At 42.0% G+C, this 13,671-nt stretch overlaps 1 protein-coding gene across 12 annotated transcripts in view; it reads left to right on the forward strand.

Moving 5' to 3' along the window:
* The window catches only part of LOC132399867 (band 4.1-like protein 1), a 290,816-nt gene that overhangs the window by 145,303 nt on the left and 131,842 nt on the right, over positions 1–13,671 (forward strand). For 11 of the 12 annotated variants that reach the window (XM_059980728.1, XM_059980721.1, XM_059980718.1 and 8 more), the window contains one exon: positions 10,670–10,827. In XM_059980728.1, coding sequence (XP_059836711.1) covers positions 10,684–10,827 — 144 coding nt within the window. In that variant the 5' untranslated portion in view covers positions 10,670–10,683. Of the gene's footprint in view, positions 1–8,190; positions 8,308–10,669; positions 10,828–13,671 lie in introns of those variants that run through there. The other variant, XM_059980724.1, reaches the window with a different exon arrangement.

Here is a 13,671-nt window from a genome sequence, read left to right on the forward strand (position 1 = left end):
TTTTGACTTTCAGAAAGTCTTTGTCAAAGACCACATACTTCAGTTTTCCTTTGCGCTCTGTTTTGATTTTTACTGATATTAAATTTAACGTGACCGTGATGAATAAATCAATTGCAGGTTCCGATTAAGAGTTTAAAAGAAACATTGACAAGACTGACAGAGTGAGGTGCACTTCAATTGGGCAGTGATGCTTGCGAGCAAAGGAGTTCTGTATGACCCAACCAATCTGTGATCAGATGAAACACAGCTTGAAATACTTTTATCTTGCCTGAGCTTCAAAGCTAGTCTTTTGCTTCAGGGTGACATTTAAATTTTGAATTTGAACTGTTCTTGTGTATCAGTTAGTTCAATCCTTCAAAGCTCCACGCACAGTAAATATTTTCTTCCTCACTCGGTAGTTCAGACTACAGTCAGAGTCTTAATTTAGCCTCAAGAATGTTTTTATTTTTAATAAGGTACAGCAAATAGATGACATGTGAATATAAAATAATATCATAAGACAGATGAGGGAAGTTGTATTGTCCTGCCGATTGTTCTTCGACAGAAGTTTCGAGACCTCAATGGAAAATACCTTGATTAAATTTATAGCTTCCATTATCTGCCAGAAAACTATCATGGGCATTGATGTGTGGGGATAACGTTTGTAGGCTTCCAAACAAGCAACATTTTCACTTGTTTCTGGAAGAGGCTTTTCAATTATGCAGATTAGACAAAGTTGGCACATATGGGGGGAGATTCCAGCATTGAAAGCCATTACTTTTGCAACATCAGTATACTGTATATCCTCCAGCCTGATGGAATGTGACTTGGACAAAAACTTGTAGGAAAAGGTGTTTGCTGCCCTTGGGGTATAGAGTTTGGGAGGAATTGCAAAAGAAATCTTGGTGAATTGATGCAACCAAGATATGGAAATGATGAAATGAATGCTATAGATTAGGGGTTCCCAACTTTTTTTTAATGCTTTGGACCAATACCACTTGGCAAAGGGTCTGCTATAGATAGTGGTTGAGGTTTTAAACAAGTGGACAACTAGGGTATGCAGAGGTTGTGGGGGTTATGAAGTCAGCCAGTTGCCATGAGGCACTTGAGTTCTGTGGCTACAGTTTGAGTCAGTGTTTGCATATTTTATTATCACTTTAAGTTTCTGGTCGGTGGTGACTCCAGGATGTTGATGGTAGGGGGTTTGGTGGTGAGAGAATGAATATATAGGGAGGTATTTAAGCTCTCTTTGATGTTACATTCCTCAAGTACTCCTGATATCAAAAGGAACTGATGGTTGGCACAACTTTGTGGGCCGAAGGGCCTGTAATGTGCTGTAGATTTCTACGTTTCTATGTTTGTCTGTTGCTTATTAAAAGACAACAATGAATGGTCTCAAGAGATCAAATAGTAACCCCTCCACAAGAGATTCCAGCTATTTTTTGCTGCATCTGTGTTCTATGATGCAAAATCCTGATAGTTAATAACAAATATTCAGAGTTACCTCAAGAGCAATGGGAGCTTTGACAGAGAGTGGTATCTCACCAGTTGTTCTTTTGGTGAAGATGGCCACATGCATGAAGAGCCACATTGGCTTCAACCGTGTTTGCAGTGGAAGGCTGTATCTCAGACCAGGTGGGGAAAAAATCAGCATGGCCCTCATTGGAGGGGTAGGTGATGGTGGTAAGGAAGGGGTGAGAAATATGGCTGTCTGGCTGCATCAGGGCCACAAGCAATCTGCAGTGAATGGAAGCAAAACATTAGTCACTGAAACTGGAAATCAGTAAAATGCTTTGCTCCGTATTGATTGTGTGAAGGGTTAATAGTCAAAATAGCAGTATTGCAGTCAGAAAATCAAAGCAAATGTATACAAGGATGTCCCTTTGGAAAATGAATTTCCCCTGAGGCAAAATTTCTTCAACTGGAGGGTAGTGAATCTGTGGAATTCATTGCCACAGATGGCTGTGGAGGCCAAATCATTGAGTATATTTTAAACAGAGGTTGAGGAGCTTGATTTTAAAAAGGGCATCAAAGGTTACGGGGAGAAGGCTGAAGAATGGGAGTGTGAGGATAATTAAACAGGAATGGTGGAGCAGACTCGATGGGCCAAACGGCCGAATTCTTCCTCTTTGTGTTCTTGATCTGACGTGAAAATACTCAGTAGGTCAGTTGGATTCTGTGGCAAGAGAATTTTTCAGGTCAATGGTCTTTGTTCAGAACTGAGGAAAAAAAACTGGATGCAAGTTGAATGTTGGGATGAAGGGCAATAGACATTGAACCAACATGATCAATTCCACCATGTACAAATTGAACTAGTGTCAGTAACTGAATAGGGTTCTATACAGGAACCAAGTGCCAGGTAATGACTCTTCTAAACTACAGCTGCCCTTGTCCTGGTGCCGCAAACCAACTTAAGGATCTACCAAAGCAAATAACCAAAAAAATCTGAACATGGGCCCAGCGAGCTGAGAACTCAAAAATGATTTAATGGTCAGTCTGTCGGCAAATCAGCAGTCCATGACTTTGTGTCTGTAAAGAGCTAAATCAAGCTCGTGGCCAGCTGGTTGTTCTGCGAAGAAATGCTGATTAACTCAGTGTATGGGTTGGTGCATTCCTGCAGCCTGTGTTAGTGAGCTGAGCTAAACTTTTATTGCGCCCCTGAACTCAAGTCCAGGCAGTTCTGTGAGAACATTAATCTGCCCGGGAATAATGATAAAGTCCTAGTCATGGAATACGACAGCACAGGAGCAGACATGCTGGTCCATCTAGTCCATGCTGATCTATTATTCTGCCTAGTCCCATCAACTTGCATCTGGTCCATAGCCCTCCATAGCCCTTCTCTGTCCATGTATTAGTCCAAACTTTTCTTAAATGTTGAAATTGAACCCCCATCCACTGCCTCCGCTGGCTGTTGATTCCACACTCACCACGCTCTGAGTGTGGTGGATGAGGAAAATGAGCTGAAAGTAGCAGCGAGAATGTGTTGGTGGTAACACACAGAAAGTGATGGAGGAACTCAACAGGCTGGGCAGTATCTTTAGGGCAGGGGAGGAGTACAGTCGACATTTCGGGCTGAGGCCTTTTGGCAGGCCTGGAGGATAAAAAAGGATGAGTAAATTTAAAAGGTGGGGGAGGGGAGAGAGAAACAGAAGGTGATAGGTGAAACCGGGTGGGGCAAGGATGAAGTAAAGAGCTGGGAAGTTGATTGGTGCAAGAGGTGCAGAGCTGAAGAAGGGAAAATGTGATAGGAGAGGACAGAAGGGCATGGAAGAAAGAAAAAGGGGGAAGGAGCACCAGAGAAAAGAGAAGGGTGGGCAAGGAGATGAGGTGAGAGAGGAAATGGGTTGGGCAATGGTGAAGGTGGGGAGGGGCATTACCGAAAGTTCGAGAAATCGATGTTCTCACTATCAGGTTGGAGACTACCTCGACAGCATATAAGGCATTGTTCCTCCCACCTGAATGTGGTCTCATCGCGACAGTAGAGGAGGCCATTGATTGAGATATCGGAATGGGAATTCGATTTAAAATGGGCGGCCAGTGGGAGAGTCTGCTTCTGGCAGACTGAGCGTAGGTAATCGGTGAAGCAGTCTCCCAATGTACAGGAGACCATACTGGGCACAGTATGTGACCTCAACAGAATCTCATGTGAAGTGTCACCTCACCTGGAAGGACTGTTTAGGGCCCTGAATGGTAGTGAGGGAGGAGGTTTAGGGGCAGGTACAGCACAAGGATAAGTGGCAGGAGGAAGATCAGTGGAAAGGGATTTATGGACGAGGGAGTGATGCTTGTGGAAAGCAGAAAGTGGGGGGGGAGAAAGGAGGAGGAGGGAGAGATGTGATTGGTTGTGCAATCCCATTGGAAATGGCAGAAGTTCCATAAGATACAGGAGCAGAAGTAGGCCATTCGGCCCATCAAGTTTGCTCTGCCATTCAATCATGGGCTGATCCAATTCTTCCAGTCATCCCCATTCCCCTGCCTTCACCCCATTCCCTTTGATGCCCTGGTTAAGCAAGAACCTATCTATCTCTGCCTTAAATACACCCAATGGCTTGGCCTTCACAGCTGCTCGTGGCAACAAATTCCACAGATTTGTCACCCTCTGACGAATGTAATTTCTCCACATCTCAGTTCGAAATGGACATCCTTCAATCCTGAAGTTGTGCCCTCTTGTCCTAGAAAAACCTACCATGGAAAATAACTACCATATCTAAACTGTTCAAGCCTTTTAACATTAGTAATGTTTCTATGAAATCCCCCTTCCCCCCCCCCCCATTCTCCTGAACTCCAGGGAATACAGCACAAGAGCTGCCAGATATTCCTCATACAGCAACCCTATCATTCCTGGAATCATTCTTGTGAATCTTCTCTGAACCCTCTCCAACATCAGTATATCCTTTCTAAAATAAGGAGCCCAAAACTGCACACAATACTCTGTGCGGTCTCACGAGTGCCTTATAGAGACTCAACATCACATTTCTGCTCTTATATTCTATACCTCTAGAAATGAATGCCAACATTGCATTTGCCTTCTTCACAACCGACTCAACCTGGAGGTTAACCTTTAGGGTATCTTGCATAAAGACTCGCAAATCCCTTTGCATCTCTGCATTTTGAATTCTCTCCCCATCTAAATAATTGCCTGTTTCTTTCTTCCACCAAAGTGCATGACCATACACTTTCCAACATGTGTTTCATTTGCCACATCTTTGCCCATTCCCCTAAACTATCTAATTCTCTCTGCAGGCTCTCTGTTTCCTCAACACTACCAGCTCCTTCACCCATCTTTGTATCATCGGCAAATGTAGCCACAAATCCATTAATCCCATAGTCCAAATTATTGACGTACATTGTAAAAAGCAACGGTCCCAACACTGACCCCTGCGGAACTCCATTGGTAACTGGCAGCCAGCCAGAATAGGTCCCTCTATTCTCGCTGTCTGTTTTCTGCCGACCAGTCAATGTTCCACCCATGTTAGTAACTCCCCTGTAATTCCATGGACTCCTATCTCGTTAAGCAGCCTCATGTGTGGTACCTTTTCAAAGGCCTTCTGAAAATTCAAGTACACCACATCTACTGCATCTCCTTTGTCTACCTTGCTTGTAATTTCCTCAAAGAATTGCAGTAGGTTAGTCAGGCAGGAATTTCCTTTCAGGAAACCATGCTGGCTTTGGCCTATCTTATCATGTGCCTCCAGGTACTCTGTAATCTCATCCCTAACAATTGATTTCAGCAACTTCCCAACCACTGATGTCAAGCTAACAGGTCTACAGTTTCCTTTCTGCTGCTTCCCACCCCTCTTAAATAGCAGAGGAACATTTGCAATTTTCCAGTCATCCTGTATAATGCCAGAACTTTTCGAATCTTGAAAGATCATTGTTAATGCCCCTGCAATCTCTTCAGCTACTTCCTTCAGAACCTGAGGGTGCATTCCATCAGGTCCAGGAGATTTATCCACCCTCAGACCAGTAAGCTTCCTGAGCACCTTTTCAGTCGTAATTTTCACTGCACAAACTTCACTTCCCTGACACTCTTGGATGCCTGGTATTATGTAAACGTCTTCCACTGTGAAGGTGGTTGCAAAATATGCATTTAGTTTCTGTGCCATTTCTGCATCTCTCATTACAATATCTCCAGCGTCATTTTGTATTGGTCCTATATCTACCCTCAACTCTTTTACCCTTTATATACTTAGAAGCTTTTAGTATCTCCTTTGATATTAGTCATCAGCTTCCTTTCATAATTCATCTTTTCCTTCTGAATGGCCTTCTTAGTTTTCTTCTGCAAGTTTTTAAAAGCTTCCCAATCCTCTATCTTCTCACTAGCTCTGGCTTCCTTGTATGCCCTCTCTTTTGCTTTTACTTTGGCTCTGACTTCACTTATCAGCCATGGTTGTGTCCTTCTTCCCTTTGAAAATTTCTTCTTATTTGGAATATATCTGTCTTGCACTTCCCTCATTTTTTGCAGGAAGTCCAGACATTGCTGCTCTGCTGTCTTTCCTACAAATGCCCTTTTCCAGTCAACTTTGGCCAGTTCCCCTCTCATGCCACAGTAATTTCCTTTATTCCACTGAAATACCGACACATTGGATTTTATTTTTTCCCTCTCAACTTTGAATATGAACTCAGTCGTGTTGTGATCACTGTTCCCTTAGGGTTCCTTAACCTTAAGCTCTCTTATCACCCACAGATCATTGCACAACACCCAATCCAGCACAGCCGATCCCCTAGTGGGCTCAACAACAAGCTGTTCTAAAAAGCCATTCCTAAGACATTCTACAAATTCTCTCTCTAGAGGTCCAGTAGTGACCTGGTTTTCCCAATCCACTTTCATGTTAAAATCCTCAACGGTTATCATGACATTGCCTTTCTGACACACCTTTTCTATCTCCTTCTGGAATTTGTAATCCACATACCAGCTGCTGTTAGGAGGCCTGTATACAACTGCCATTAGGGTCCTTTTATCCTTGTCATTTCTTAATTCAACCCATAGAGACTCTACACCTTCCAGTCGTATGTCATCTCTTTCCAATGATTTAATATTAAATAAATATTACCCCCTACACTAGTCTCTCAGCCATGCATTAATATGACTGATCACGCTATGCTTGCACTCGCTAGCATGTGGCACAGGCAGCAATCCTGAGATTACTACCCTGGAGGTCCTGCTTTTCAGCTTCCTACCTAACTCCCTGAATTCTCTCTTCAGGACCTCCTCACTTTTTCATTGGTACCAATGTGTACCAAGACTTCTGGCTGTTCTCCCTCTCCCTTCAGAATGCTCTGCACCCGATGCGAGATATCCTGTACCCTGGCACCTGGGAGGCAACACACTTTGTGGGTATCTCTACCAGGCTGACAGAACCTCCTGTCTGTTCCCCTCACTATGGAATCCCCTATGACTGCTGCATTCCTCATCTTCCTCTTTCCGTTCTGCACCACGGAACTAGGCTCAGTGCCAGAGACCCGATTGCCGTGGTCATCCTCTGTCAGGTCATCCCCCTCGACCGCATCAAAAATGAGATAACTGAGGGGGATGGCCACAGGAGTGCTCTCTACGATCTGAGCTCTTCACTTCTCTGACAGTCACCTACTTATCTAACTCCTGCAGCCTCTGGGTGACTAACTCACTGTAGCTCCTCTCTATTTCCTGTTCACTCTCCTTAATAAGCTGCAGGTCATCAAGCCACAGCTCCAGATCCCTGACATGGTCTCTCAGGAGCTGCATCTGGGAGAATAGAAGATTCCCAGGATTCCCACATCCAACACCCAAAGCAAAATACTAACTCTACCCACATACTCACTATTCCTCAAAAGAATGCAAAGAAAATGCAGGGTGGGTCCACCTACCCACTTACCTCGCCGAAGCCTGAATGAGCCAAGGCCCGTTGCTTCTACTCTTACCACTGGCCTGATCCCGACAATGGCCGCTCCACTTACCCCTTCTGTACTTTTATTTAGTTCATCGAGCTCAGTTGCTGCCGCTGATAGGCCCCGCACAATGGACTAATGCCTGCAAAGCTCTCGTTTCAAATAACCGCCTCTGACCTGTGAGAAGCACACCTTCGTCGAGCTCAGTGCCGCCATTGACAGGCCTCGCACAATCTGGAGGGAAATGCGGAAAGCAGCCTGAATCGTGTACCACCAGGTCAAAGTGCAGTTCCTGTCCTGCTGTTTTAACACTGTCCAGTGTTTCCCTATTACAATGTGATTGATGTCTTGACCTCACAATCGACCTCATTATGATCTTAAACCTTATTGTTTACCAGATCTCACTTTCTCTGCAGCTGTAACACTTCATTCTGCATTTCTATTATCTCACCTTGTTCTACCTCAATGCACTGTGTAATGATTTGATCTGTATGAGCAATATGTAAGACATGCCTTTCACTGTACCTCGTGACATTAATAAACCAATACAAATTCTGAATTAAACAAGCAACTAGGAAGGGCAGTGATGTGTTTGACTTTATTGTGAAGAAGTTACATTATGTAACAGTACAGGATTTCAACATGATCACACCAGGAGTTTCATGCGTAGTTTTGGTTTGCATGTTGAAGATATATTTGCCCTTCAGGCAGTGTTGTATGAGTTTGTGAGAGTAATTCCTGCTATGAGTGGAATGTGTTCGTAGGAGGAGAGTGAGTAGGTTAGAGCTGGAGGCAACGGTTGGGTCGATTCTGTTCGCCCTTCTGTGATGTTTGCTCCTTTTTCCACAGGGCTGAGGCTGTGAGACCCCTCCGTATCTGTGATCTTCGCAGTGATTTGCCCCACTGTGTGATGAACTGATGCTGAGGCTATGGGCCTCCTCCGACTGCTCCTGGCTTCGGGTCTGTGGGCTCGGTTTTGTTCTGAATCTGTTGCTTGCCTCTATTGTCCGCGTGATTTGTGTTTTTTTTCTATCTCTGCACATTGGGTGGTTGGTCTTTTTGAAAATTGGTTCTTTCTGATTTTGTGTTTGCAGCAGATGAACCTTTGCTTTGATAATGTGCTTTGAAATTCGCAAGTGTTTAGAAGAATGAGTAATTTAATTGAAAGGATTTGCTCTGAGGGAGATTTCCAGTGCCGTTGCTGTGAGGCTTTTTATTTGGAAATTGGTTTATTATTGTCACATGTACCGAGACACAGGTGTAGTATTCATACAGATCAATTCATTGTACAGGACATTGAGCACAAAGTAAAGCAATAATGTTGTAGAATTAAGTATCGTAACAGCTACAGGTAGACCTACGGTGTAGATTATGAGGTCAAGGCTTCACCTTATCACATTTGGGAACTATTTGATAGTCTTGTAGCAGTGGGATAGAAGCTGATGGTACATGCTTTCAGGCCTGTATATTTTCTGCCTGATGGAGGTGGGGGGAGTTCAAAGTCAAATTTATTATCAGAGTACATGCATGTCACTACATACAATCCTGAGTTTCTTTTCCCTGAAGGCATACTCAGCAAATCTTAAGGATAGTAACTAAGCAGGATCAATGGAAGAGCAAGAACATAAAAGACAACAAAATGTGCAATTATAAATAAATAGCAATGAATAATGAGAGTATGAAATAACAAAATAGAGTCCTTAAAGTGAGATTGGAACATCTTGTAGGTGGATGTAGTTATCCCTTTTGTTCAAGAGCCTGATGGTTAAGGGGAAGTATCTGTTCTTGAACCTGGTGGTGCGAGTCCAGAGGCTCTTGCACCTTCTGCCTGATGGCAGCAGCAAGAAAAGAGTATGGCCAAGGTCGTAGGAATCTTAGATGATGGATGCTGCTTTCAGTGAGAATATCTGTCTGGGGTGGGTGCAGTATATGACTAAGCTTTACAGATGTAGTGAGAAGTACAGAGCTTTGTCCACAAATCTGCAGTTTCTTGAGGTCATAGACAGAGTAGATGCCACACTGTGCTGTGATGCATTCAGCTAGGTTGACTTCCACAATGTATTGATTAAAAAGTGGTAAGGGTCAATGGGGACAAGCCAAATTTCTCTCGTTTCCTGAGGAAGTCTGGCTACCAAGTCTTAGGGCAAGGGTAGAGGTATTCTCAAGAACTAAAATGGAAAAATGTTTCTGCACTTGTGTGTTAATCAATAGAGTTCTTCCCAGAGGAATCTGGTTCCTTAGTTGTTAAATATATTTCAGCATGAGATTGATTATCTATCCTTGTGTGCTGAAATATTTAATAGGGTCGAATGTTGGACAAAATGGGCAATTGAACACAGCTTTAATGCATGGTAGAGCAGACTCAATGGGATTTTTGTAGCCCAATGCTTCATGTTTCTGCCTACCAATTCATTTTTGCTCTTGCCTTTTCATTTGCTTGCTTGGATCAATTAATTGTCATTCAGTGTCCATGAGAAAAATGACACCCAAATAATGTATCAAAATTCAAATTTATAAAAATGTGGTCAATCGTGAGATGGTTATTTATTGATTTCTTGCCCGTTTCATTGTCCGTTATTTGAATCTCATTCCTTGGAATTGAAGCTGACATCAGTTAATTCTGAGTACACTCTTGTGTCTTTCAGAAACACGTTCTAATGTAAATGTGAAACAAATCATAGGACCACTGAAGAGATAACTCATTGCATTCATAACCAAATGCCGAATACCATTTGAAAATTAGCTTGCACGCCTAGTCATCTAGGGAAAAATTGAGCTGAATATTGTCTGTTGAAGCTTAATGTTTTAAACTTTGGGTTTAATGTTTCTTATGGATAGGGTTTTGTAATATTTTTCTCAGGAAAAAAGTGGTTTGACTATGATTCATTTTTTTAGTTATTCTGATAACGTGCAAAATAATTTACTGTGCAAGTGGCCTCTGTTCACTTTGCATTGCTGCCTAGGAGGAGTTTGCACGTTCTCCGCGTGACCGCGTAGGTTTTGTTTGGGTGCTCAGTTTTGTCCTGCAGTCCAAAGACGTACTGGTTGGTATGTTAATTGGTCATTGTAATTTGTCCAGTGATCAAGCTGGCGTTACACAAGTGGCTTGCCAGTGACGCGCTTAAAGGGCTGGAAGGGTCTATTCTGTGATGTATCTCAAATAAATTAATAAATACTGGAAACTTCCGGTATTCAAAGTCAAACTGCAAAGTCTCCTGACATGTGCTTAAAATATTTAGTTTGCCTTTTCTTCTCCTAAAGCTTTTGAAATTGGCTTTCATCATCTACTTAGCCACTAATATATATATTTTTTCTCTTTCAGAATAACTTGTAACTATGACAACGGAATCCGGCACGGATTCTGAGTTAACGAATGTTCAGGAGCAGTCACCCCAGCAGGAGCAGCAGCCTGTCATACAGCAAGAGATGGCAGACAATAAAGAACATCTGGCAGCCGATTCCAACAGCAAGCAGGATCAGGTAACAGCATGCAACAATTGGCAGTTTTAGTCGGGTTTTCTTCATTGCTGATATTTTGCATATGATTCCATTAATTAGTTGTCTGGGTGATGGGCTGTACTGTCATCCTCTCACTTCTGGAGAAGCATTCACATTGGTTTTGTGAAGGATGAATGGTCAAGAATGAGAGAATAATAGAGGATACACTCAGCTCTATTTTTCCAGTGTTGGCCCCTTCGTGACAGAAACATGTGTTTTTATAATTGGAAATGGCAGGCTAAAGGATAAGGGTAAAGTGTCAAGAATGCAGGAGCAGAAAGTAACTGGATTGAGAACTTAAAAAAGCCACAAATGTTATGCAGAAAGATGGAAAAATTTCCCGGAGTGGTCGGTCAGAAAATAAGTAAACATGGTAAATAATGATGTGCTTTACAAAATTTATTTTGATTTGGTAATTATTAGAATTGGAAACTTATCAGATTTATTTCTTAACCTTATAACAGTTGAGGCAAAGCTATTCAAATTAGTTTCTAATAATGGAATGACTGTGTCTTTGGGTAAATATAACCTGATCAGAAAGATAAGATTTGTAAAATAAATTATCTTAAACGAATTGAGTTTAATTTTTTGAAGAGTAGTGAACAAGAGTATCTGTGGATCTAACCAAAATGGGTTTCTACATGGTAATCATTAGGATTCTGGATAAGAAGCTTTTAACAAAAATAACTATGGAGAAAATTCATCGGGGTATATAGGAGGTGGTGGGGTGGAGTTATGTCTCTACCAAGGAGGTGTAAGGCTCTTTGTTGATGAACTCCACATATGCGCAGTCTTCCATGATTTTTAAACTGAAGAGTCTGATCATAGAATCCTCATCAAGTCAGATGTGTACAGGATCTGCAAGTTGATTCACGTAGAGAATTGTTGCAGTGATGAGGAACAGGTTTTTGTTTGGTGTTCTTTGCTATATTTTGTCCAATAATTTGAGCATCATTACTTTAAATTTTTTTGTTATTGTAATTGTTACGTTTTTGTAAGCTTCTAGGTGTCAAAGGCATCCACAAGGATGGAAAACAGCAACTGTTGTAACTGATGGCCGTGTTGTTAGTTAAGGCTTTAGAATTATTTAGCCCAAATCCTTGTTGATGATCATGCATCCATAATTAAACTAATCCCACCCAAAACCATTTTATTCTCCATGTACGCTCATCAATTTTTTCCGTTCTCCCACCACCAACTTGTACACCAGACCATTTATAGTGGCCAGTTATCCTATCAAGCCGCACGTCTGGAGCATACTGTGGGAATTGATGGGGTCACAAGGAGATAAATCAGGATTGAAACCGGGTCACTGGAGGAGTGAAGCCGCACCTCTACTGGCAGTACTGTTACTGTGCGTCACCTTGCTGTTTGCCCAGGTTTTTCAGTCACATGGGTGGGTCCTGAACTGGCTCACTGAAAGAGTGCAGAGAAAATTTACAACTGGACTTGAGGTCCTGACTTGGAGGTAAATGTTGAATCGGTCAAGACTTTATTCCCTCGAGCATAGGAGAATGAGTGAGATTTGATCGAGATATACAAAATTATGAGGGGCATTGATAAGATAAATGTAAGCTGAGACTACAACTAGAGGTCATGGGTAAAGGATGAAATGAGAAATGTTTACGGGGAATATGAGGGGTGACTCTTCATGTATTGGGTGTGAGTGTGTGGAACAAGCTGCCAGCAGAAGTGGTGGATGTGGGATTGAAATTTGGATAGTTAATGTATTTGGAGGGGAGGAGTGTAGAGGGCTCTGGTCCAGATGCAGATCAATGGGATTTGGCAAATTAATAGTTTGGCACAGACAAGAGGGGCAAAAAAAGGCCCCGTTCTGTGTTTTAGTACTCTGATGTGTGATCCAGTTGTATCACACATGACCCAATTGTGTCATGAGGCTCTGATGCTCTAAAAGACCCTGCCAGTTTGGTTCAGGGGGTTTTCAACCAAGCATTCTAGCAGACATTTAAAAAGAAAAGGTAGAGAAAGCTATACAGTAATACAGCACAGTAACACATCCTTCAGCTCAACCAGACCATATTGTACAAGAGGTCCACCTGAGCTACTTGGAATTAGTATGGATGGGTGAAATGGTTAGCATGGATGGGTTATGCTGAATGTCTGTCTGCCCTCTTTGCTGTATGACTCAAAGCCTAAGCCTTTGTATTAGAGTTGTACCCATAGTAAGTGCAGCACTGTTGAATGTCTCAGTGGGGATTGCAAGCGGTGAGCTGCATCTGCCAAAATGCAGACAATTATCCTTGAAATGGAAGCAGTGGAGGACAGTTAGGGATATGATAGATCTGCTGTCACACTGTGCTGCAGGAATTTCGGGAAAATTTTATACTTGTGCCGTTAATTCTATATTTATTAATGTACTGTTCCAAGTTGAGTTTTGTCCCACACTGACATTTGTTTGGATTTTTATATACTGTCTTGTGGAAGGTCCTACTTAGGTAATGCTGAGTTTTCCCGCTGAGATTGTCCAGTTCCCTACATAAAATGTATATGTCATCACGTCATTGTAAACTTCTGGTAATACATAATTTTCCATAATTGGGATAATATTTGTCCTATTTTTTAAAATATTGAATAATGTTCTTTAACAGTCCAGTGACATTTGCCAAATCATGATATAAGCAATTCTCACAACTGCTTGTTCTTTGATTTTATTAATTAGGCACATCCTGAAATATTTAACAAGCTTTTTCAGCTAAAAGCTTAAACTGAATTATAAATAAACATGTTGTGAGAAAGGGATTAGAACTGTAAGAAATTGCAGTTGAAATAGTTATTTATATTTTGTTCATGGTTTGACTCTGGACT

This window comes from Hypanus sabinus, chromosome 9 (assembly GCF_030144855.1).
Source record: "Hypanus sabinus isolate sHypSab1 chromosome 9, sHypSab1.hap1, whole genome shotgun sequence".
NCBI lineage: Eukaryota > Metazoa > Chordata > Chondrichthyes > Myliobatiformes > Dasyatidae > Hypanus > Hypanus sabinus.